The 26,960-nt window shown below is 39.8% G+C and overlaps 1 protein-coding gene across 11 annotated transcripts in view; it reads right to left on the bottom strand.

The window, feature by feature from the left end:
* ITPR1 (inositol 1,4,5-trisphosphate receptor type 1) overlaps positions 1-26,960 on the bottom strand; it is a 410,117-nt gene that overhangs the window by 137,924 nt on the left and 245,233 nt on the right. For 4 of the 11 annotated variants that reach the window (XM_056804557.1, XM_056804556.1, XM_056804560.1 and 1 more), the window contains 4 exons: positions 24,020-24,055; positions 22,726-22,776; positions 14,351-14,483; positions 12,350-12,540 (listed from right to left, as the gene is read on the bottom strand). In XM_056804557.1, the coding sequence (XP_056660535.1) occupies positions 12,350-12,540; positions 14,351-14,483; positions 22,726-22,776; positions 24,020-24,055 (411 nt within the window). The remainder of the gene's footprint in view (positions 1-12,349; positions 12,541-14,350; positions 14,484-22,725; positions 22,777-24,019; positions 24,056-26,960) is intronic. The other 7 variants (XM_056804565.1, XM_056804558.1, XM_056804566.1 and 4 more) reach the window with 5 other exon arrangements.

Below are 26,960 nucleotides of genomic sequence, written 5' to 3'. Positions count from 1 at the left end.
AATACTTGGGGAACATTTCATGGAGGAGACAGGACTTGTACAGTCTTGAAGGAAGGGGTGATAATAATGGGAATCAGAAATTGCATCTCAAGATGTTAAGAAATTATAATGAATGTTTGATTTGCATATAGTTTCAAGACACTCTTAGAACTTTGGTATTTTTTTCAGAGGCCTCTAGTCATATTCTAAAAACTGAGTTCTCCTTATGGGCAGCTTGCTCATTAAAAATGAACGTTGTCTCTCCACTAGAATGTAGGCTCCTTGAGGAGAGGGATTGTTTAGTTTGGTCTTGGTGTTCTCAGCATAGTTCCTCATACGAAATGGGCTGTTGATGAGCACTTGCCCCATTAGACTGGACTCCAAAATCTCTTCCTCATGTCACTCCATACTAAAATACAGAAGAGTAGACATGGATGAGCTCACTGAATTCTGTTCAAATGGTATGTTTTGATACTCAGAAAAGAAAAAGGAAGACTGGGGGTAGGGGATGGAGGGGGAAAGATTGTAACATAAGCTTCCCCATCTTCTCAACTTCTAGGACCTCACATTTCTCGATCTGATTTAGATTACCTTGGCTACCAAACATTTTCTCAGTGCTAACAGCTTGGATTTCATGTGTGGCAACTCACACCTTTCCTGCTAGGCCCTCAGAACAAATATTCAAATCATCCGAGTAGAAACATAATCATATGGAGGAAAAAAAAAAGAATCGTCAAGCAAATTAGCCGCCTCTCGCTCACTCGATGTTTCTTACCCCAATTTCTTGACATTAAGTCCTCGACTGAGGGTCGAAGGGCAGTTCATTCTATCGTTAGAAGATGAACAGAACATGCCAGTGAGAGTCGAATCATTCCCCCTTGAGAGGAGAATGAAGACTGCAGTTAACTCCCCAAGTCTTGGCTTTCACTTGCACGCTCTCTCCAAGTTGCCTTCATTTAACAACACTCCATTTTCTTGGGAGTAGAACAGATCCATCTTTGAAGATACTTACATAAACTCATGAGCAAGGAAATACTGAAAATGACAACGTTATTGGTCTGAATGTTTGTCCTTCAATTTATCTGCAATAAAGTACCATCCTCAAAATGCCAGCTAAAATCCCACCTGCTATGAGAAGCCTTTCCTGATCTCTCTTAATGCTATAGCCTTTATTTTGAGACTACCTCCATTTTTTCTGTATATAGATTATTTGTAAATAGTTGTTTGCATGTCGAATCCCCCATTAGAATGTAAACTCTCTGGGAACAAGGGCAATTCTTTATCTCTTTGTGCCCTTAGCACTTGGTACAATACCTGGCACAGAGAAGGTACTTAATAGATGTTTATTGACTGACTCACTGACACCACCAGGAGTCAGAATAGAGTAGGAAACCAATTTCTTGTTCTATTCTAGTTCTGAACTCACTTCAAGGATACACAGAAGCAGGAGGGTTTAGGTCAATAAATACGTCAAGCAGAAATGAGCCATAGGGCAAACAAAATGGTCCTTTTGATGGGAAGACTAAAGAAGAAAATTAATGTTGGTTTAAGAACGGGAAAAGTATTATTTTCCACCTTAAGATTTTATTTTAATACTCTCTGAATGAATTTCATGCATAGGGCAACTAAAATCAGAATATAATACAATTATGATCTGAAAAATGAAAGACCAGAATATGGAATTAAGGTTAATTTTTTGTGATGTAAGATTAAAATTAATATCCAATAACTCCAAGTATTATATTTTATAAGATTTATTAATAATTACTTGAAATAGAGGAAAGTAAAAACCATGAATAGAGAGAGAAGTTTATCCTGACCACAGTCAGGGGAGAGAAGAAGAAAGCAGTGGGAGGGGGAGGAGGGTGCAGAAGGAAGGGTTACACAAACTTTTATCTACAAAATGTAAGGACTTAAAGTGGGGACAAAAGAAGAATTCTGGGAAATGGAGTCCTAGGGTACCAAATTCTAATTACACAGTGGCATGGACCCCTTTGGCACAGTCTGATAAGATCTAAGGACCTCTTTTCAGAGTAAGATTTCAAATGTATAAAATAAAATCTATAAGACCATAGAGGTAAGCAATGAGAATGAAAAAGTTATCAATTTATTTTTAACTAAGTTTATGGATCCTATGTTAAATGCCCTTGGACTAGATGTTCTCTTCAGTTCCCTTCAAGTTCTAACATTCTGGACTTCTAACAAAAGCAGTTTGCCAAAGAAGGCTTGCTATCTAAATCTCTACTGGAAGAAAACTGGAACAACAAAGGAGTTCCAGCTAGTGTTGCCTGAACATATGGATCTAGTCACCAGCTAATATACTTAGATGTTGCCCAGGAGATTTGAATTTATTCTAATGGGAGTTTCTCAAATAAAAATCCCGGCATGTCAATAAGAAAAATGGACCTCTTAAATTCATTTCCCACATGGATGAAACCCGAGGTTAGAAAATACCACTTAGAGATGACTCATTTCAGGCTTCTCTGCCAAAAACAAAACAAAACAAAAAAACAACCAAAAAATCCATCCTTTGATGTCATGTGCCCCAGCACCAATCATTCACCCATTCTGGAGGTGACTGCCACATCGACTAAAGGTTGGCCTTCCACACAATCTGTACTCCTCTCTGCTGCCAGGTAAAATCCAACTTCCTGTTAAGACCTCCACCTATGGGCTAAATGGCACTGTAATTCCCTCTGGTCATTTATTCAGTAGTTTCTTTTACAAGTCTAGAAGGGAGAGGTAGAATGGGCAAGAAACCATTCCCTTTCATTTCTCTTCTCTTGATTTCCTTAAGCAATCTTCAGAAGCAAGAGGGCTCTGGGAGGAGGGCCCTTAGGTTAAGACTCTCTCTAAACAAGCTCACTGGACTTGTAAGTCACTTTTCTTTTTCCCTTTTGATTTTTTCCATTTCTAGATGTGTATGTGAGGGAAAGAGTTAGTTCTTGGGTGTGTCTATAGCACAGGAGTCAGCATAACACTAGTTCTAGACAGCAGGGAACCATTTCATATATAAGAAGACCTCAGTGTATGCCTGAAAGTAGAAACAATTAGAACATTAAAAAAAAATCCACCCCCTTTAAGTTGATAAATTATATATATATTTCTTCCTCTAGTCATGTGAGCGCACACACATACATCTGCATTTGTTGGGAATACTGGGTCCATTCAAAGTTTCCCCCCTGAGGTAAGGCTCCTCTGGGAAGAGAAACAAAAGGGAGATGCAACTATCTATTCCGGTTTGCTGGAAGCACCAACTTAAAAGGGAAAGAACATAGCAAGTTGGCTGGGATGCATGGGACGGATATGAAAGTGCCATGAGGTTTGCTAAATTAGCTGTATGCCAAAAATTAATTCATAAGCAAATGCTTATTTTACAGTTCCCCACTTACTGCAAAACGTCAAATGGAAACTAAAGATTTCTTTGGGGGGTTGGCAGGAGGGCGCAGAGAGGAGTGAGGACAGTTGGATGAACATTTTATACTTCAAGAAAACAAAGGAAAGAAACTTGAGCTTGATTTAGGTTCAGACAATTTGTCAAGTTCCTACGTAACCCAGAGATCACCAACAGCCACCGCCTCCCCCTTTTGTGGTGAGGGGGATGAATCACAGAAGCAACAACACTGTTCAGATCCAGACAGCACCCCGATCTAAGATGTCACATGGGTGTGATCCATTCTAATTTACTGTGATTTTTTGGAAAGACCAGGATGGGCCAGAGGAACCAGAAAACATAGGTAAGGTGAGTGAGAAAGCATCCTTTGCCAGTCAGGAAAGGTAATCCAAATTCCCCAAGATCTTTGAGCATGATTTGAGAGCTGAGACATTATGAAAATGAGTGGGCAAATTCCCTTTGTGAAGCTTCTTGGGTTGCCAAATTCTGCATTGCATCACACATGCACTCCATAAATGGAAGACTTCATGGCCTGAGCAATGGAATCTCAGTGAGAAGCTTGTCCCAGATGACCACATCCTTGTTTAAATGATTCAGTGGGAAAAGAAAAAAAGATTTGATCCAAGACTTCAGCAGAAGAGTGTCAACCGTTAAGAAAAAGAGTTGCCCGATAATGATTTTGGCCATCATTTGTCTCCTCCGCTAACATTCTCTGACCTGAACATTCAGTCTACATCAGAGGCTACGCTTTGATATTGGACATCACCATCACATCTAACCTGTGTACAAAGAATCACCTGCCTCCAATCTTTCCTTCCAGAGCCCTCCCTATCCTTTCCCAAATCTTTTTAATTGCCCAACATACACTGACTACTAGCCAAGGAAAAACCTAGTAGGACAATTAAATAATCACTTCAACTACTTAAAAAAACCCTTTTGCCTTCTGCCTTACAATTTATACTAAATATCAGTGTCAAGGCAATATGGTTGGGGCTAGGTAATTGGGGCTAAGTGACTTGCATGTGGTCACACAGGTAGGAAGTGTCTGAGTCCAAATTTGAAACCAGGACCTCCTATTTCTAGGTCTGACTCTCCAACCATTCAACCACTGACCTGCCTCTCACTCCAATGATAGTCTCTTGAGTAATTGAAGAAATGTGACATGTTGTTTCATTTGGAGACCCCTAGAAAGCAAGAAGTGAGTCTTTTTATCTCTGTATCTCCCCAGGCACCTAGCATAGTCTAATGTACTTGGAAAGCAAGGAACTGCCTTTTGTTTTCTTCATTTTATATCCTCGGCATAGAGTAAATGCTTAATAAATGCTTGGTATTGAGCTGAACTGCACAAAGGAGGTGGTTAAGAGCTTTCTGAAAGAATGTCTTAAACCTTTGGGAGAAGAGTCAACCAAAGCCTAACTGATTTGAAAGGGGTCCTGTTAGAGAAGAAGGGCTCTCCATTCAGGCACAACACATAGCTCAGCACTCCTTAAGTCCTGTGTGTTTTTGTCTGCCATTTATTACATAAGTAACTCCAGGGAAGCCCTCATGGCTACAATGCATCTCCCTTCCTGTTGCAGTAATGTGTGTCAGGTTGACAGGGAAAAGATAATGGGGTAGTGACTCACTGATAAAACTCACTCTTACCTGCTGGTCTGAATGAATAAATTGCAGCACTAAAGTACTCATTAATAATCATATTCTGTGGTTTTTACCTCAAGTCAAATGGCAACTTTGCTGTATTTAATTCCCATATGGAATTCATTTATTTGCAGTGAGGAAATCATTTCCCCCTGCTTCACAATGCCAGAAAGGAGATGCTTCTGGTTCTTTTCCCACCTATATGTATGACCGATTATTCCTTCTCAGTATCCTTTGCAAGACCATCATCCAATGCCTTCTTCCCTACTTGGATGCCCTAAGATTCTACTCCCTGACACCTGCACACTTTCTCTTGCTATACTTGCTCTTAAAAAAAACCCCTTACCTTCTTGGAATCAATACTAAGTATTAGTTCTAAGTAAAAGAGTGGTAAGGGCTAGGTAACAGGTCAAGTGACTTGCCCAGGGTCATACAACTAGGAAATGTCTAGGGCTAGATTTGAAACCAGGATCTTTAGTCTCTGAGCCTGGCACTTTATCTATTCAGCTACCTCACTGTCCCATATGCTTTCTCTTAATGAGATCATCAGTTTCCAACTTATGGTTCAATGATCATTTTAATGTATATAACTTCAAAATCAATATACTCAGACCTAATCTCTCTCTTGAGTTCTAGTCTCATATAACAAATAACTTGGTGTCTATCTCTACTCATATGGCCCAAAGGTATCTCAAATTCAACATATGCAAATGAAACTGTCTTTTCCTCTAAATTCATACCTTTTAATAACTGCCCTAGTTCTTTCCTTCCTTCCTTTCCTTCCTTCCTCATTTCCATCTTAGAATCAATACTATGTACTAGTTCCAGGGCAGAATCTCCTAGTTCTTTCAAAGGTGCCACTATCCTTGGAATCACCCAAATTTGTAAGCCTGGCATCATCCTTTACTTCCCTCTCCCAAACCTTCCATTCTAACCAGCTGCCAAGTCTTATTGACTCTGCCTCTAAAATAATTCTTCACATTCATCCCCATCCTGTCCATTCATGTGGCTTCTATCAATGTCTTTTCACCTAGACTATTACAACAGTTTTCAATAAATCTTCCCCACTCCTATCTCTTCCTTCTTTTATTTATGGGTGCCATGCTGAAATTCTTCAAGTCCATGTCTGACCAGGTTATTGTTTTACTCAAGAAGCTGAAGAGGCTTTCTATTCCCATTGGGGACAACTGTCATACTCCACCTTTTGGTATTTAAAGCCCTTTGTTATTCGGTTCCAATTTTTCTTTCTGTCTGATTTACATTTTCCCCCCTCACATGTTCTACCATTCTACTCAACTTGCTCTACTTGCTCTTCTTTGGACATATTGCCTTGGTACAGTTTGCCCCCTTTTTTCTGGGATGCTCTCTCTTGTCCTCCACCTTTTAGAAACCTAGCTTCCATGAAGGATCAGCTCAAGTGACCCCTCCTCTAATAGTCTATTAGGTCTTTCTGGATCTCCCTGAGCAGACTGCTCAACATCCAGCCTAATGGCATTTACTTATCTATGTATGTGTTTTTCTCCCCCAGTAGAGTATAAGTCCCTTGAGGGCAGAGGCTGGGAAAAGGAACCCAAGTACCAATGGGATGGCTTCAAAATACCACAAAACCATAGGATTCTACAATAATTCTGGGCATATATAAATATGATGACTGAATAGCCTGCCCTGAAGTACTTTTCAAACTCACCCATGAAACTGAATAATTTCACCTTCTCTAAGAATAATAACTGATGCAAATCAAGCCTGGCATTTCATCTGAAACCAAAGCATGTGGATATGAGTAATAAATGTGTGAAAACATGAAGCTAATATTCATAATTACTTGAAAAGATGAAGAACTAAGGGGGAAAAACAGCTTCAGTGTGCCACACGGTCACCAAGCGACTGTGAAAAACCATACTCAAAATTATCATTTGTACAATGTCTAATGTGCTCAGAGTGAAGTCACGTGGCTCGTTAATCAGGAAAAAGTCTGAATGCTACAGGTGCTCCTGTAGGAATCAAGGAACACATGAATCAAGACTTTCTGAACATAACAATCATCTGATCCTTTTTAATATTTCCTGAAGATCAGGCACCGTCCACCTGGTTAGTTATCTTTTTGGTGAAGCTATTTCTTAGCCACATCCAGGATAAGATTTCATACACCTTTGCAACAGGAACATACTTCTCTTGGGATCATAAGCTTAGGTCTAGAAGGGACCTCGGGGGCCACTGAGTCTGATCCTCTTCATTTTACAGATGAGGAAACTGAGGTACCAAGTGGTTTGGTGACAGGTTTACACAGGAAATAAGGGCATAGGGACTCTTTCAAATTCAGCCTTCTTTCTTCTTGTTTCTTCACTATAATTCCCACAAGTATAAGATTTTAGTGAATCTGATCCATGAGGCTAATTATCACAAACTCCCAATTTGTGAGTATTCAATTCTGAGGATTTAAAAATGCATTTTTAAATCATAAAGCTTGAAGTCTGAATGGTGGGGAAGCAAACTACTAATTCACATTTTGCCCTTTGCAATTTGTAATCATTGCCAACAGGTTCACTTGCTAAGTCAATCTTCTTTTTACAGTTATCCTAAATTAATAATGGTAAAGAGATTGTGGGGAGGAAGCAGGATTAATAACACTTGAAAATAAAAGTACCATTTGTATGCAAATAATTGGCACACCAATTAGAACTCACATCTCTACAACTTTTCATTAAAACAGGTCGCTTAGGGACCTCTCCTGTGAAATATCTGGTTAGCCAAGAAGTTGGCTAAGGAGGAAGCTCTGATCTCTCCATTCCCCTGTAATCTCCCAGGCAATGAGCCATGCTTTGGCTTTACTTCTTTCCTCTGCCTTCTTGCCCTGGAGTTAGCCATTCTCACTCATCCTTGATTCACTGACCTTCAGTGGTCCCCACTCGGGCAATCCCCAGGCCAGGGTCACTCCCACCAGCTGCCTCCTCTGTTTCTACTCCAGAGCACTGTTGGGAATCCATGAAACCACACTGACTCAATCCACAACAAACTCATGCCAACTTTAACAGGGCCCCACTGTTGAGAGCAATCCTTTCATTCATCTCAAATTGACTCTGGATCAGACATTCCCCCAGTGGTTCCAGATTTTTTCCCTTCAAAATCTCTAGTCTATCCTCATCCTTCCCCAACCCCTGCCAAAGACAAGGACTGCATGTCCTGCCACCGTCTTAAACTCTGCAGGTTCAAAGTTGAACTCATTCTCTTTTCCTGAAAAGATCGAGGCCATCTGTTATAAGCTCCCTCCATCACCTCCTCCACACCCCAGTTCACTCTGCCCTCACCCACCCATTGATTCTTCCCCTCTGATCCCAAAGGATGGGGGAGCCTTCTTTTACTTGTGAGTTCAATCCCATCCCTTCTCATCCCATCTGGCATTTACCCCATTAATCATCACTTCTCCCCCTCATCTTTAATCCCTCTTCCCTGACTTCATTATGTCTGCATACAGACATGCATTAATACAGCACTTTAAGGTTTGCAAAATGCTTTTTCCAGGTTATGAGAAGAAGCTAAATGACAACAGTGGGTAAAGAATTGTTCAGTTATCGTTACTAGCTGTGTGACTCGGGACAATTCACTTAATCTGTTAGCCTCAATTTCTTCGTCTATAAAATGGGGATAATAATAATGGCACTACCTACCAGGGATGCTGTGAGGACCAAATGGAATAATGTAGGTTTAGTGCTTTGCAAACTTTGAAGGGCAAAATAAATGCTAGCTATGTCATAATTATTAATATTATTGGTCCTCAAAAAAATCCTGTGACATAGGTACCATTACTATCTGCCTTTTACAGAAAGGATATTGAGGCTGATTAAGTTTAAGGAGTTGCCCAGGATGACACACTTAGGAAGTATCTGAGGCCGGATTTGAATTCAGGTCTTCCCTATTCTTGAACCAAAACTCTATTCCCTGAGGCACAGAGTTCTTTTAAGCCTACCACTTATCACTCTATATTTCTTTTTTGTGTTACCAATAAATTTCTGGCTGTTAATTTTTAAAAATATACTTTTATTTATTTTGTTAAATATTCCCCAATTACATGTTAAAAAGTTTTTTATAATTCATTACCATTAACTTTCTAGAAAGAGAAGTTTGTACTCATTGCTTCCAATGAATCACTCTCCTAAAATCTCGCTTCATCCCTGCCATCATATGGAAATGGCTTTCTCAAAGGCTGAAGGTGGCTTAATTGCTAAATCCAATTCCTCTTTCTCAGTATTCATCTTTCTTGAACTTTCTGCCTCATATGACAGTGCTAACCACCACCTTCCCCTTTGCTCCTCCCTTCATCTCTTCAGGATTTGTTCTCCTTCTAATTATTTGACACCCTTCCTCTCAGTTTCATTTTCTGGTTTCTCTTCTTCCTTTCTTCTGTCATAAGTGTGGCGATCCCTAAAACGCTCTCTTGTGCGCTCTTCTCTATTCTCTCTTGGAAATCTCCTCCATTCCCTTGCCTTCACTTACCTGTTTCTATGAAGATGATTCTTTTTTTTTTAAACCTTTTCTTTCTGTCTTAGTAACAACTCTAAGATAGAAGAGTGGTAAGGACTAGTGGATGGGAGTAAGTAACTTCTCCAGGGTCACATACCAGAAAGTATCTGAGGCTAGATCCTGACTCTAGACCTGGTTTATTCACTGCGTTACCTAGCTACCCCAATAAAGATTTATATATAAATACATATCCCCAATCTTTGCCCTCAGATCCAGATTCCAAATATAGATACCTCTACTGCATGCCCAGTTATTGTTTCAGTTGGACTCACCACCCCTCTCAAATTTGCCTCCCTCCTCACAACTTCTCTATGCTTTTGACAGCTCCCCCAATCTCCTACGTAACTAATCAGGTTTCGCTATGGTAAAGGTGGGTAGTGGGGTGGCAATCTTGCTGCAGACAGGCAGCTGGCAAAGCTGGAGAGAAAAATGGGGAATGAGAGGTGATGTGAACCATGGCAGGAAGCTGCCCGAAAGAGTGAACTAGGGGCAGCTAGGTGGCTCAATGGATAAAGACTCATGCCTAGAGAGAGGAGATCCTGGGTTCAAATCTAACCATTTCCTAGTTGTGTGACCCTGGGTAAGTCACTTAACTCCAGTTGTTTAGCCCTAACTGCTCTTCTGTCTTCGAACTGATATTTAGTATTGATTCTAAGACAGAAGTTAAAAGTAAAAATTTTTTTTAAAAACCAGCAGCAACAACAAAAAAGGAGTAGACTAGGTGAGGCAGTCACCAATTAAAAATCTGGTGTCTCAGGGCAGAAATTCCAGAGATAAAACCTCCAATGTATTCTCTCTGATCCAAGTAGCAAGGTGTTTTTTTTTTTTTAAGGCTATCCAGAAGATGACCAGTAACTGGGGATGAATAAGCTTCAATCTATGATTCCAAGTGTCTAGCTGAATTAAGTTTGTCCTTTCCCCTCAGCTCTTTTTGGGGCTTGTCAGTATATCAAACAGACTTTATAGCCTGTCAAATTCGTCCTTCTTTCTCCATTCCCACTGCTCCTACCCTAAATCAGTTTGCTCATGACCTCTGTGTACTATTGCAATAGTCTTCTGTCAATCTCTCCAATGCCAGTCTCTCTCTCCTCCAATCCAACCTCTATACAGTTATTAAAAAAAAAAAAACCTTCAGAAGACCCAAATGTGATTACATACTACTCCCCAGAACAAGAACCTACTATGGCTCCCTACTGCCTCTAGAACAAAATATCAGTTTCTCAAACTGGTATTTAAGGTCTTTCTAGAATTTGGATCCCAACTACCTTTCCAGTCTTGTTTCAAGCAACTCCTCTCCTCAAACTTGACATTCCAGCCACAATGGAATATTACTGAAGGCAACCCATCCTTCACAGTCTCTCCTTCCTCTACATAGCTAATATGTACCTGGAAGACTTTCTCTCCTCATCTCTAACTCTGAGAATTCTTATTTTCCAGCAAGCCTTCCCTGATACTTCCATACATCCCTGCTCTCTCTCTTCCTCCTGAATTTTCCTTCTACTCTCATTTATTGGTGTTCATTTCTCCTCCATAGAACACATGCACTCTGAAACTAAAGGCATTTGAATTAATTTAAGCAACAATACCTGGAACTTAAGCTAGTCTCTTATCTATCTATCTATCTATCTATCTATCTATCTATCTATCTGTCTGTCTGTCTATCTATCTATCTATCTATCTATCTATCCATCTATCTATCTATCCCTCTATCTATCTATCCCTCTATCTATCTATCCCTCTATCTATCTATCCCTCTATCTATCTATCTATCTATCTATCCCTCTATCTGTCTGTCTATCTATCTATCTATCTATCTATCTATCTGTCTGTCTATCTATCTATCTGTCTGTCTATCTATCTATCCCTCTATCTATCTATCTATCCCTCTATCTATCTATCTATCTATCTATCCCTCTATCTATCCCTCTATCTATCTATCTATCCCTCTATCTATCTATCTATCTATCTATCCCTCTATCTATCTATCTATCTATCTATCCCTCTATCTATCTATCTATCTATCTATCTATCTATCCCTCTATCTATCCCTCTATCTATCCCTCTATCTATCCCTCTATCTATCTATCTATCTATCCCTCTATCTATCTATCTATCTGTCTGTCTATCTATCTGTCTATCTATCTGTCTATCCCTCAATCTATCTATCTGTCTATCCCTCAATCTATCTATCTATCTATCCCTCAATCTATCTATCTATCTATCCCTCAATCTATCTATCTATCTATCTCTCAATCTATCTATCTATCTATCTATCTATCTATCTATCTATCTATCTATCTATCTATCTATCTATCCCTCAATCTATCTGTCTTTTTTTAATGGAGGAAAAAAGGAACCTAAATCACATAGACGTGCCTGACTTTTTTGGGTCACTTTGTAATGAGTTCATCCGAATGCCAGGGACATTCCCTTTTAGAACAAATTTCCTTTTCAAATGAGATTCTCATCTATTTTCTAAAGTCATGCTTGTTTTAGAGCAAATTCTGAAATACAAAAAGTATGAATTATTGTAGAATAGAGAACATGAAAGAGAAGAGTGTAAAATAATCCCAGAAGGGCAGATGTCAGGTAGACTTCAGGGTGGGGTCCTATAATAGATGACATTTTGGATTGTTTTTTTGAGGACTACCCGATCTTGTACCCAGAATAAATGGTATAATAAGTACTGCAGCGTCAGAGCAGCACGTCTGTTGTTTGGGCAGAGTTATTAATATTACTTGATGACTCTATGACACAGGAAGTAAATGGCATTTACTGTCCTTGGACCTTACTGGCCCCACCAGGGAACAACCCCCCTACCTGTATAGTCGTGTTTCCACCTTCCAAGAGTGCAATGGCAAGCAGGATACTTTCATGAAAAACTCGGTCACTGGACGCATTCATGATGAGGTCAATGACGAGATTGGATGCCCCTTCTTTATCCAGATGGCACTGAACATCTGCCAAACTCATTTCACCTCTGCTCATGGTACTGGATGCTGAACTTCCCCCTAGAAAGGTGGAGCACAATGAATGATGGAGTTTGAGGCTCTAGACCAGTATCTAAGTCCATTCAACACATAATCACTTTCTAAACTTTTGGGGCATTGACAGAATAAACTCATTAGAAATGAACTTCTGAGGCAGAAGGAACTTTAGAAGTTATCTACTACAACCCCTTCTTTTTTTACAGATGAAGAAACAAAGATTTAGAGAAAGTACTTTGCCCAAAGTCACTGAGACAATAAGTAGCAGAGTAGGATTTGAACCCATTTCTTCTGACTCTTCAACTAGCATGTTTTCACTGAAATTCTGGTTCCAGGAGACACAGCATATCTTATGTCTGTATTTATATATCAAATGTTTTCATCAGTGGTATGCAGGAGTGAGGTCCCACCCACTGGAGCAAATCCATAGTTAAATTTTAGGGTGAACATTTATACCTTGGAAACTGGCAAATGTTACTTGAAGCACTATATAAATGCAAGCTATCAGCATTAACTAAGAAACAAGTCATTTTCCTCCAATGTGCTTCAGATTTTTCATCTGTAAAATGGGGGGATTGGACTAGAGGACGCTGTTTATTTTTATATATATAGCTTAATTTTATACATTATACAATTTTATATGCTGTGTTATATCAACAAATATGTACGTGACATATTGTTTCCCAAAACAGAATGTAAGCTCTTTGAGGGCAGACTCTGTTCTTTTTTTGCCTTTAATTTCCCCAGTGCCTGGAACATGGTATAGCTTAATAAATGCTTGTTCAATGAGTAATTTTCGTAGAACTCCCAAATCTGTGCTTATCTGTGATTTGAAAGTGACTAATCGCTCAAGGCCACCATAAAATAGATGGAAGATATTTTCATAGACCTTGTAAAAGTTCCTTTGAACACAATAGTTCTATGGTTAGGGAGGCTCCAAAACAACAGGTAGTCTAGTTGCCTGGTTCACATCCCTTTACGCTTTATGACTTCAGGAAATCACACCCAGATTGTTTTCCTTCGGATCTTTGCTTCTAATACATCTGATATCACTCGTAGGAAGAGGGTGAGGACAAATCTATTAAACCCTCCTTTGCTGAGGCTCTAAAATAAGCCATAGGATGGCAGAAGATAACAGAGGCCAACTTTGAAGCACCTCTCACTTAGGGTGCTTATGAAAACTAATTTTAAACTTTAACGAGGCATTTGGAATGCACTCTGCGGAGATGTAGCCCAATTTGTTCTAAGGAAAGGGAAGAAGCATTTATTAAGGACGTACTATGTGCCAGGCACTGTGCTAAGTGTGCTTTACAGATATTTCATTTAATAAGAGGCCAGATACTTAAAATAATTTCTTCTTAAGGAAAGCAAGTATGTATAGGCCTGATTGTTGTTCACTCCCATGATATTCTGCATCGGTAATTACTTGTTTAATTCTATTGATTAACAGGAAGGCTCCTTGTTAGGGATGGGGAATAGAGTCAAGTCTATCAGATTATTCAAATATCATGGAAAGGAATATGATCTAGTAAAGTAAAAGACTTAAAGCACTTGGGAAATGTTGGTTCAACTTAGGAATGTTCTAATTCCATTAGAGAAGAAAATAGGACTTTCTTTTGCATGAAAATATTTACAGGCTTTTCTTTTTCCCCAACAGGATGTATGCTAAGGAAATAATGAGCTGCTTAAAAAAAAAAACACACAACCCTTCCCCACACCCCCACACAGCCCAAATTCACCTGTTAAATATTCAATCTGTTATGCAGAAACATGCAGATACAACATGGCAATCCAGAGTCACACATAGCACTAATTAGCCTACCGCGCATCCTACCTCCTCCCCCAGCTTTGCTAGGTCCTCCTGGAGATAGCGGGCCATTGCCAAAGCTCGTAAGGCTCTCTCTTCTTCCTGCAGGTCTGATGTTTCCATAGTAACGGTTGACCAAAATTTGCCTGAGTGCCTCACCCTTAATTCAAACAGGATAATGAAATCAGGTCCTGAATTTAATGCATAACTGAGCAACTAATATTCAAAAGACACAGGGGTACTCAGTCATAATTGGCCTAGTTTTACTAGGGGAAAACATAGCAGGAACACTTGCCAACTTTCAGGTTAGCTTGCTCAATATTTTCCAAGTGACAAAACCATATAACCCAAGCAGAACCAATGGACGTTTCGTCTTTCTAATACTCTTGTCAGATTGTACAAAGTGCAAAGACTAAAAGGAAAGGCTCATTTACACAGAATGATTTTACTATGTAGAATAGCATCGTTATTAGACTCTTAAGCAACTTTGAAAGATTACCTCACGAACATGAAACTTCATTTACATCCCTCTCAATCCTCTTCTAATCTTTACCAGTGTACACAGGTATTGCACATCAGTTTGTGCATTGGCACCCAGAGTTATCATTATCAACACGCATCATCGACATAGACCACACCTGAGCCATTTGTCATGGTTTAGTAGGAACCCATCACATCAACCTACCATAATTTATTTAGCCATTTTCCTACTGTTGTGGGCATTCGGGCTGTCTCCAATTTCACACTATTATAAATAGTGCTGTGAACATCATGGTACAAATTATTCTCTTTTGTGGGTTATTTCCTTGGAACATGTTCCCCAAAGTGAAAATACCAGGTCAAAGGGTATGAACAATTTTATAGCTTGTTACGTATTGCAAGATTTCTCTCCAAAAAGACTGAACCAATTTACTGGGCAATACAGTTCCTGTTTTAGAGTTCCATCTAAAGGCAACTAGGGAAAAAAATCTTGTTTTTAAAAGATGTTCATGTGATATTTTCTTCTTGGGTGGGGGAGCGAGTTGAGGTCTCTGATTTCAATGGCATAGGGTCCTCTATCAATGTAGATTGACAACTACTATGCATTTTCTAGGTTTTTAGAGAGCTTATCTTGGGGTGTCACTGACATTTAGGTAGGTCCAAAATGTAACAAATCAGTTTCCATGGAACATGTTCAAATATTACTCTAGCCAAAGCGGATGTTCTCAACATGTTAACAAGAATTCAGAATATTAAAAAAAATAGGTTCATGCCTAAACACGTTAGAAAGTGGGTAGTAATTCTTCTTGTCTCTTTCAGTCTTTCAAACACTGGGGAATTACAAACAAAAAACCAACTATAATGAAGTTCTTAGACAAAAGATTGTCAAAGACACTCTGATCATGGAACATAACTCTTGATGGTGTCCCTAGTTTAATAGAACCATCTCTTCTGTCTCTAGTCAGTATTCTGGGCTGCCCATTGTTGTTGGCTAAATTTCTTATTTTTTAACCGATTGACTCCCTACCTCACTTTCCCTATTCCTCTTTCTTTCTTCCAGCCAACAATGGTACCCAATAAGCCTACAGTTGGTGAGTTAACCTCCTACTTCACAGAGAAGACTGACTCAGTAGCCTCTCCAAATCCTTTCAGCCACCCTTTCCAAATGTGCCAGCAACATCACCGCTCCTTTTGAAGCCCTGCCTTGGTGCAAGAACCTTTTCCTGCTATTCTACTTATGATTTGATCTCTCATATGCATCTTAATCTCCTCATCTCCATTGGTTTGATCATACTCAGGTGTATACAATCCTAATAAAGACTTGTTTTTTGCCCTCTTCAGCTATCCTATATTCCATATCTCCCTTCTCTATTACTGCTGGATTTCTTGAAAAACATATCAAAATCTTAATGGTACCACTTCATTACTTCTCAATTTTTCTTTAATCTCTTGCAAACTGATTTATATCCCTGCTGTTCAATGAAAATTTTCTAAAAGTTGACCAATATAGAATATTCACCATTAATCATTTCAAATCAAATAGTCCTTTTTTCATCCTTCCCATCACTGAACTACACATACAAAGCATTTAGTAAATCTGCCTTGAATTGACTTCTCAGCAGCATTTGACAAAGTTGACTTTTAAATCAGCTCTTTATCCTAACTCTCAAGCCTCTGTCAATATGGTATGAACATCCTTCCAGTCACTCAGAATTCTAATCGTAACATCATCTTTGACTCTTTCCTGTCCCTATATATCTAGAAAGTTACTGGTTGTTTCTACCTCTTTAGTTTTTTGTGTTTTTTTTTTTTAATTCCACCTCATCCTCTCTGTTCCCAGTGTAACCATCTTAGTTTGGATGCTCATCTTCTCTCATCTGAACAGCTGTTGTCTTGAAGTCTTTCTTTTACTTCAAACCCCAAATCACATGCTATTTTCTAAATGAAGTCTTAGGTGAAAGAGATATCTTCTCCCTCAAATTTATCTAAATCCTTTCCCCGGCTCTCCTTTGACCCTAATATGGTCTACCACTTATAATTATTTGTGCTTTTGTCATATTCTCTCCTCCTCCCCACTGAACAGACTCCTTGAGGCAAGGAATGGACCACTTTTTTCCATCTTTGCATCCTTAGTGCCTAGGAAAGGTGCTTTCTTAAATAAGATCAGTACCTAATGAATATTTGTTTAATGGGCTGGCCCTATTTCTGAATGTTTTCTTTCTCTGGTTTTGGAGGCTTTATATTTTCCAGGTTCCCCCAACTACTCTCTTTTAAATTATTCTGCCTCCTTTGCTAGCTTCTCATTCTCTCCAGGATTTTCTGGTGTGGATCTCCCTTACGGTTCAAATCTTGACCCTCTTCTCTCCTTTCTACATTGACAATCTTCTTTGCTCTCATTCCTTCGTCTATCATACCTCCACACAGATAACTTCCAACCCTTTCTTTTCAGCCCTGGAAATCTATTTCCTTAGCTCCAAACTTGCATCTCCAATTTTCCATAAGACTTCTTTCCTTGGAAAACTCAGAAGTACCTCGAGTTGAAGTCTAAATTGTGTTAACCTTCTTGGTTCCTAAACCTCCTTCTCTTTTCTACTTTTTTTTTTGTTAATGACACAAGCTTACATCCAATCAACTTTGAACATTATTTTTGGCTCTGACTTCTAAAATCGAACCAAATCCCAAGTCCTGTCAAATTATCTCCTTTTTATTCTTCCTCTTCTCTCTCTCCTCCAATATTGGTGCCTCATCATCACTTTTCTATATTATCACAATAGCCTCTTTAACAGGTCTTCCTGGCTCTACCCTGCTCCCTTATATCCAAACCATCTTTCACCTGCTATCAAACTTCCTGATGCTTTGATCCTTTGATCAAAAGTCTAAATAACTTTTCACTGACTCCAGAGTTGCTACTCCCTTTCTGACTTTCCCAACTCTTCTGCCTGGCTTTAGAGCCTACCCCAAGTTGACATCATCCTACATTGCCAACATCAACTCCCAAGACTCCCTGCCTCATTTTGTTCCCCACTGCATTTTGTTCTCGAGGTCTACTGATTTCCAGCATTTAAAAATCCTATCCATCTTCTCAAGCCCAACCCAAAATGCTACCTTCTAAGGGCCTTCCTTCTCTTCCTGCCCAAGCAAGTAATGATTTTTCCATCCCTTAAATGTCACAGGCCATTCTTCTTTCTCACCCACAATGTAGTTTTTCTGTCCTAGAACTGGGTCCATCCTAGCTCCCTCCTATGCCTCACTCCATGAAGAAAGGGCTATGTCTCAGCAATGATGTCCATATCCCTAGGACCTAGTGCCCATGTGCTACTTACTGGGCACACACAGTAGGTGCTCAAGTATTACTTCTTGAATTTCTGCTTTGACAAACTGGGGCAGGAAAGGATGGGGTTTTTCTCCTCAACAACGCTGGGCCCTCCAACACCTCTTGAGTTTGTTGGGCCCTCCCGACCTGAAGGCTATCGTGTTTGCCACAGAACTATTTTAGGGCAAGGCAGTAGTATGGCATGATGTTACCTCTGACATATCATCAAGAGAACTAAGTGAGAAGTCTAGCAAGGCAGGAGAGGTGCTGAAAACAGAGCAGGGCCAGAAATAGAACCCCAAGAGTTCTTCTGAAGAGACCTGCCACTGTAACATGAGTCAGTAGAATTTCAAGTGCTATGTTAACAAGTCTCCAGAAGAAGCCTGAAGACCTGAAGGCAAATATCTGAGAAAAACAAAAGGGGGGAGGGATGACTTGTCAAGGTTTTCTTAAGTCTTAGGGCTACTTTGGAAATTTTCACCTGCTGTGTGATTTTAGGTTGTTATGCAGAAGAATCTACAGTGTCTGGTAGAGGGCACTTTGGAGAGGGGGAAGGAGGCAAAGAGTTAGTCTGAATACATTTGAAGGACCTGATGGTTAAATAAAAGCCAATTCAAGGAATTAAGTCCCCCTCCTCTCCCTCCTTCAGAGAACTTACAAGAATCTGCTAAGAAGAAGCAGCCTCCTCTGGGCTGTAAGCAACAGGGATCAGTAAGTGCATTGTTCTTAGTGAACAAAGAGGCAGTTGCAGACTTGCCACCAACACAATGTGTTTCCTGAGGTTTTTTTTCACAGAAGTGGTGATAGGAGAGGCAGCATGGATCCATCCTGGCCTCTAACTCTGGGGCCCAAGAGCAGGCATTTGTGAGGTGACTGGCAATGTCAGGGATTCAGCTTTTGGCCACAGGACAGAGCTAGGCTTACTTGTCCACATGAGGACTGAATCTGTGATCTGGAACTCATTAAGTACCCTCAACTGCTCTCTAACCTCCTGAATTAATCAGCTACAAACAACACAAGGGGACTATAGAGGGAATAGGAGGGGACGGAGGGAGGGAGGAAGAAAGGAAGGAAGACAGGAAAGAAGGGAGGGAGGGAGGAATGAAGGAAAAGGAGGGAGAGAAAGAGAGAATGAATGAAATAAGGAAGGAAAGGAGAGGGAGGAATGAAGATAGGAAAGAAGGAGGGATAAAATGAAGAAAGGGAGAAAGGAGATGTTGTGGGGGACTTGAGGTAAACTTCTGGGGTTCAGGAAGGGTACCTTTTGCAAGGATGCAAGACTCCCAAACTTAGCTTAAAAATAAAAAGATTAATTTATTAATTTATAAGGTAATTTTGAATCTCAACAGGAAGACTGCCTCCTAGGGGGAACAGAATAGAAGGAAAGCTGTTCTCAGATGACATGAATTCTAGGGTCTTTATACTCTTTACAACACTGAAGGTGTGACTTTGTGCCACTGTGAAGATGTGACTCTAGAGTTGTATGCACTGAGGCATGGGCAGGGAGAAGGTTTGCCTGAAGACATAGGGAGACACCCTCATAGTTTAGAGGACAGATGGATGTCTGAGATACAACATGATGATATCAAGGAGGTACATTTCTCTATCCATCTCAAATCTAAAGAACAATCCAAGGAGGATAATCCTCTCAGGGTCTTATCTGAGTTATTAGATGTTTGGGGTTAGGAGTTACAAGGATAGAAGGGAGCAAAGGAATTTCCCTGTTTACAGTTTGCCTGAAACACTTCTATAGTTTTGGGGGTACAATGCCCAAGCCAGAGGGAAGGAACCTAGGAAGGAAGGAAGAAAGGAAGGGAGGGAGGGAGGAAGGAAGATACAAAAAGGAGGGAAGGAAAGAAAGGAGGGAGGAAGGAAGATAGGAAAGGAAGATGGAAAGAAAGGAGGGAAAGAAGAAAGGAAGGAAAGTGTGGGGGGGCATACTAGGCTCATGACTCTCCAAAAAGATAGCTAAAGCTGAATAACTATAATACATGCTTCTAGTAAATCAGCACATTGAAGTGAAAGGCAGTACGGGGGGTTTTAGCAACAAAGCACTGCCAGGACACCTGGGATTAAATCCTACTCTACAATTACTTGGCTGTGTGACCTTGGATAAATCACTTCCCTGTTCTGGGACTCACTTAGCTCACTCAAAAAATAGGAGGGTTGGAATGAATGATCTCTAAGATGTCTCCTAGGTTTTACATTCTCTAATATCTAGGTGACAGTGACCTGGGTTCCAGCTACTCTCAGTTTGGTAGGTAAATGATGTATTATGCAATTAGGCTCAAATTAGGCAAAAGGAAGGCAAGTAGAGAGCACATGCCATTCTTCAATGTGTGTACTCATTAAATGCCAACTTAACATTTATGCATCCTGTATGCCAAACTTAAGTTATAGCGGGATTTCACATTACCATTTTCCCTTCTCTTCTACTGAAAACCCTAGCTAGCAGTTACCATAGCAACTGACGCATCAAATGGTATGCTTTTCCCCCCTATATGAGAATAACGTGAAATGCACTCATTATGAAAACATGTTCCCCCACAACTTTTATTTTCTCCTGGGCTCATTTTAATTAATGCTCTCTGGCTCCTTCGTGGGTTTTTGTTTCTCCCCTCCCGACTCGGAATGTGAAAGTTGAATTGTCACAATCTGCTGGGGGGAAAAGTACATGTGGGATGTTAAGACGAGGGACAAGGCCCATCGCCTTCCTGAAGGAAGGAACCAGTTGCAAGAATTTTCCTTAAAAGGTGACAGCAATAAAAAGCAGCTCCCACACTCTCCTGTCCCCCACAAGCCAGGTGAATTCCTACTGTGAGAACTTTTACCCAATGAGGGTCAGTGGCTTTTTAAAGAGCTTCTTGTTCTTACAGTCAACAGTTTACCTTGAGGGGCCTTTAAATGTGGTGGGGTAGAACCTTCATAATTGTTTTGACATAAATTACTCAACAGCCCTGAGCTGCTCACAATACACTAGACTGAGCCATCTGATGGCAGAGCAGGAAAAAAATGACTTCCCAAATAACGTCATTTCTTCAGCTTTAACAGTTGGCTGTGAAACACTTCTTTAAAAATAATGCTAGTATTTTCCAGCAGTTTAACACCTACAGTATGCAAACAAATATCAGATGTTTGACTGCAGTGAGGAATACAACACACATTACCTAGGGGAAAGAAAGTTCAACAACAGTCAGTTTCATTTGTATTAGGTGTCAAGTCAGAATATTAGTGAAGAGCAATCAGTGTCATGAGGAAAAACATTTAGCTGTAGTCACATATCTGTCACCAGAAGAGATTCCTCCATTCATCCCTATTCAACTGGCATCTGCCCAATCTTGAGGGTCATCTCCCCAGGTGGAGATGTGGTACTCTGGGATTAATGGAGCCTCAAAGAGTCTAGCCAGTGAATGCCTGTTTTGTTTCTTGGACCTAAAAGCTTGTATGGGAGTTCTCATGAATGAATGCCAACCAAGAAACACTTATTAAGTGCCAGCTATGGGTGAGGCACTGTGCTAAGCTTTTCCTAAGAAGAGAAAGCACTGGGCTTCAAGTATGTTTCAGGAGTAGCAGTTGTCTCACATGAGGTTCTTCTCGGTGGCCCTTGGGCAACAGGTTTCTCTCCCCAAATCCCCTTTTCTTTTACGGGACTGCTAGGTGTCAGGGTATGATTTGAGAGAAAGAATAGGATCCAAGAGAGCTGAGTTCAAATTCTCGACACAGACTACCTATATGTTCTTGGGTCATCTGTCTCATCATTTTGTAATTTCTGAAATGGGCAATGTGGACCAGATGGTTTTTCTCAAAAATTTCTCCCAGCTCTAAGTGCCTTGATCCTAGGAATAGGCATTAAGGAGGGAAATGATGAATGCCAGTACCCAATTCCTAAGATGTAGAATATCATCCGTACTTCCAAAGAGCAGGAAGCCGGGATAGTTTTAGGATAGTTTGGTAGTGGTGATGATGGGCAGGAAGAGTCTTGTTGGGGTATGAAAAACAACTGGACACAGGGTTACTTGTTCCATCACCATACCTATATTCTCTACAGTCAGCCACTTAAACCCCACATTTGAGGATATTTGAACTTGACTGCCATTTTTCTTGGGAAATTCCTTGAACACACTAAGTTACAATCAAAGGATCCAGATTTAGAGCTTGGAGAGACCTCAGAGTCCCCCTGGTCCAATCCTCTCCCTTCATAGTTGAGGACACCAAAGGCTAACTTGCCCAAAGTCATGCAGGTAATCAACAGTAGAGTTAAAATTTGAACTCAGGTTCTGGAATTCCAGGTTTCATGTTCTTTCCCTGGCAATGCACTTCAAGTTGCTTCTCTAAAACAAATTGCCTCATTGGAGGAGCTCAATGGAAAGGAATAGCAAGTGCTAGCATCTTCCTACCATTCTTGTGAAATGGATTTCTTAGGAATGTTTCCTGATCTGCTAAATCCAAGGTGATTTTCCAGTTAATCTGTCTCACTGACATTAGTACCTATGATTAACTGTCATCAAATGCTTAACATCATTTTTTAAACTCTTGCTTTAAATGACAGGGAGAGAGTGACAGAGATGTTACAGGGATTAGCTCCAAATATTTGGGACCATATACATACCCTTTTATGGTCTTCCAGTTGCCTCAGTGGTAGACTTTGATCAACCTCCTGCTGAGCATGCAGAAATGCCATTTTAAGTATGATACTAAAGAAACACCTTCTCTTTAGCATCAATTAGTAATAAAATTGTTGAGAGCAAGTCATACAGCCAAGATAAGAGCAAGGCAAAAGGAACAGACACCACCGGATCACACAAAATGAGTGCTCATTTACTTCAGACAATGCTTAACTAATTTGGCCCGCTCTGGTATCCTCTTTAAAATAAGTGGACCATGAGGTCCGTAAGTTTTGCCAGATTTCAAAGAGAACTTCTACAGGGCTTCCTCATATAATCTAATAGTAATTTGTAATGCAAAATTGAAAAAAGGAGGGGAGGGACAGATCCTTGGTGTTTCATACATGCATCATTCTATAACACATGCATAAAGACATACAGACATCTACACACATGTGCATACATATACACACATGCACACCTACAGACACTAATGAGCAAAGTGCAGTTATTTAATTATAACTCATCCTTATTAGCAGGGCTTTCTCTTATTTGCAAGAAAAAGGCTGATTAACATTAAACACATAAACTATAAGGACCTTTATGTTTTTATTTATTTATTTGTTTGTTTGTTTTTTGCAAGATCTTGGCTAAGTTGTTGTGAATAATATAAACTCCTTGGTTACTTCATTAGTGGATTGGGAAAATTTTTCTAATTCTACCAATAAGAGAAGAAAAACATTTCCTAAAGACCTCAAGTACTTAAATAACCCTGAAGTCCTCATTCAAGAAATTTCTTTAGATACAGGAAGAAGAGGGAGCACAAATCCTGGGGGTTTGGTCTGTGTGTGTTTGTATCTCTACCAATGGTATTTCTATGCTGAAGTGTTGATGCACTTCGAAACTGCACTTTTCTCTGCATGCACCAAAGAGAGGCACCCCTAATTCTCCTAAAACAAAGGAGAACTCCCAGAACACATCTAAGGAAAACAATTTCCAGCTTAAAAGATTGTTGACGCTGCCACATTATATCAGATACCAAATTTTAGGTTAAAGACCCAGAAGTCACATACCCACCCTACGAACTGAAGGGATTCTTTGGCCAAGGAGTCAATTTCTACACCGAGATATCAATGGAATTTCCAGGAACCATCAAGCCCCTCCAACCAAACTATATATTTCCCTTGAGTTCACAAAATTCGGGGACATGGATTTTGCTGAGACAATTAAGACACTCAACCAAGACAACTTAGAAACACCCATATTTGTCAGCACAACATATACAGGTTAGCAACACACCTCTACCGAGTTCTCCGTTTCTGGAGGTTGCGGCAGCTAGTTGAAAGTAAAATGTACAATGTTAGTTTAGAGTATCATGTCTCTTAATACTCACAAAGAAGTCTAATACTCAACGCTCAATGCACAACAGTGTTAGTGAGATCATAGATTCTGTGGATTAGCTCTATTCTCCTTGCAAAAGTGGAGCAGAAAAACTGAGATGGGAATGCTCTGCATTATAATTATGAATTTATCTGATTCTAACTGCCCCAGATATCACCGCATCAAAAGTGAGAGCCTCTGCATGAAACAAAAAGCCTAAAGAACAGCATACTGTAAAATTGTTTAGGGGGAAAAAGACAATAATACATTTTCTCGGGAAATATTTTTTTAAAAAGCATACCTCTAAGCAGGAACCAATGCCTTCTGTGCACCTCCAAGACACTTAATTCAACTCAAAAACATATATCATGTTCCACAGGATGGTAGAATGTAAGCTCCTTGGTGACAGAGATTGCTTTTAGTCTACTGTTTGTATCTACAGTGTCTGGCACATAGTAGGTATTTAATAAATACTGAATTAGAACAGATGGGAAAGATCCAGCAATGGAACATCCATTTGACTTCTCTTGAGCAGCAGCACCCAGAGGTGATGAAAAGGAAAACAGGGTATGCACAAATGGAGGCACACAGAGAAATGGGGTAGTGATGATCAGAACACACACTGGGTCAGTCAATAAGCTTATATTAAATACTTACTGTAGGCCAGACACTATGCTAGGGCCCAGGGGATAAAAAGAAAAACAAAAATTTCTCTAGCCCTTGAGGAGCTCACATTCTTGAAGATATAACATGCAAACAATGGTAATGTTGATAGAGATACAGAAAATATACATAGAAATAGCTATAGATAGACAGGTAAATAGAGAAAAAAATACAAATCGAAAACAAGAGTGAGAAAGAATATATGTAGAAAACTATATACAGCGAGAGAGAGAGAGAGAGAGAGAGAGAGAGAGAGAGAGAGAGAGAGAGAGAGAGAGAGAGAGAGAGAGAGAGAGAGAGAATATGGGTAGAAATAGCTATATAGAGAGAAAATATAGTTAGAAATAGTTATTATATAGAGAGAAAATATAGTAGAAATAGCTATATAGAGTGAGAGAGAGAGAAAATATGGGTAGAAATAGATAGATATATAAAGAGAAAATATAGGTATAAATAACTATATATATATATATATATAGAGAGAGAGAGAGAGAGAGAGAGAGAGAATATAGGTAGAAATGGTTATATAAAGAGAAAATATAGGTAGAAATAGTGATATATAAAGAAAATATAGGTTAAAAAACTAAATAGAGAGAGAGAGGATATAGGTAGAAATAGCTATATATGGATATATACATGTAGAGAAAATATAGGTAGAAATAGCTATAGATATACATATAGGTATAGATATATAGAAAATACAGGTAGATATACCAGAGAAATAAAATGTAAGTAGATGGTACTCTCAGAGGGAAGGTTCTAGTATCTAGAGGAAAGGTTTCCATAGAAGCTGAAATCTGATCTAAGTGTTGAAGCAAATCAGTGAGTTGGAGGTAAGGAACAAGGGCATTCCAGGCCTGGGAATCTGCCTGTTCAAATTTGTATCCAGTCAGGAAAGTTAATTATGAAAGGAAGAGCAAGGAGGCCAGTGCTGTCAGGTCATAGAGTGTGAGAGGAGAGTGAGGGATAAGACACAGAAAGCTGTGAAGGGATCAGACTGTGAAGGACTTTAAATGCCAAAGGGAGGTTTTTATACTTGATAATAGGGAACCACTGGAGTTTTTTAAGTATAGGGTGAAGGGAAAGAAGGGGGCCATGGTTAAACATAACCTTTAAGAAAATCACTTTGGAAGGATTCAAATGGTAGAGACTTGGGGCAGGATGGTCAATTTAGAAAGCTACATCAGCCAAAGAGGGATAAGAGTCTATTCTACATTGACGGTTGTATGAGGGAAGAGAAGAGGACATATTCAAGAAGATACTATGAAGATAGAGTTGACAAGACTTGACAAGAGGTTGGAATTATGGAGTAAGTGGAAGACATCAAGGATGATGCTGAAGCAGCGAGACTGGGTGATTAGGAAATTGGCCAGTGGTATTTAGAATGCCTGGCTCCTAAACTTTCCAAAGATCCAAAGATTTTTGAAAATCCACTGCCTTCATGTCTCCTTTCCATTTAAGAGGAAGATTTTCTAAGCTCTTCTTAGCCAACTTCCAAAATGGTCAGATCATTGGTTTCCATTGGAGTTCCGCTGAGTAGAAAGGTTATACAAGCAGTAAAAGGACATGCCTGAGATGAGTATGAAGAAGGCACACGAGTGTTGATGAAGAATGTCAGCATGCATACAAAGATGCTGACTTATGTGTCATTAACAGAATGTGTGTTTTCTGTTATTTTTCCAGGAACAACAGATTAATGCTGATCCAATCATCACTGCATCTCACCCTTTCTCCTTTTAACCAAAGGCATGCATCTGTGTCTCAGCTGTTTGTGTGCTCAGGGGCAAAGCCTGCAACTGGGGCATGAAGCCAAGACAAATGGCCCACATTGGAACTGGGATCATGACCTTGGCCTCATTAGCGTTGTGAGCCAACAACTTTGCTAACTAGGAATGCTCTTTTCTCTAAAACCAGGATACATGCTAGTAACTTGGTCTACCGAAGCAATACTCCCTTCCCCACTTTGGTGTGCCATGGCATATGTTGGCAAAAACTCATGAAAAGTGGTCATATAATGAAGATGTCTCTGAGACTACCATTCAAACTCCCTCCTGGATTTAGAGCAAGAAAAGACCTCAGAGACTATCTAGAATAACTAGATTCACTTGACAGATGAGAAAATGGAAGTTCAGATTGAACTTCCATTTTCTCATCTGTCAATTGCCCTAAGCCATGTAGGCACTATATGGTGGCACTC

This window comes from Monodelphis domestica, chromosome 7, assembly GCF_027887165.1.
Source record: "Monodelphis domestica isolate mMonDom1 chromosome 7, mMonDom1.pri, whole genome shotgun sequence".
Classification (NCBI taxonomy): Eukaryota; Metazoa; Chordata; class Mammalia; order Didelphimorphia; family Didelphidae; genus Monodelphis; species Monodelphis domestica.
Note: the sequence above shows the minus strand (reverse complement) of the source record. Positions and strands in the feature narration are given on the sequence as shown.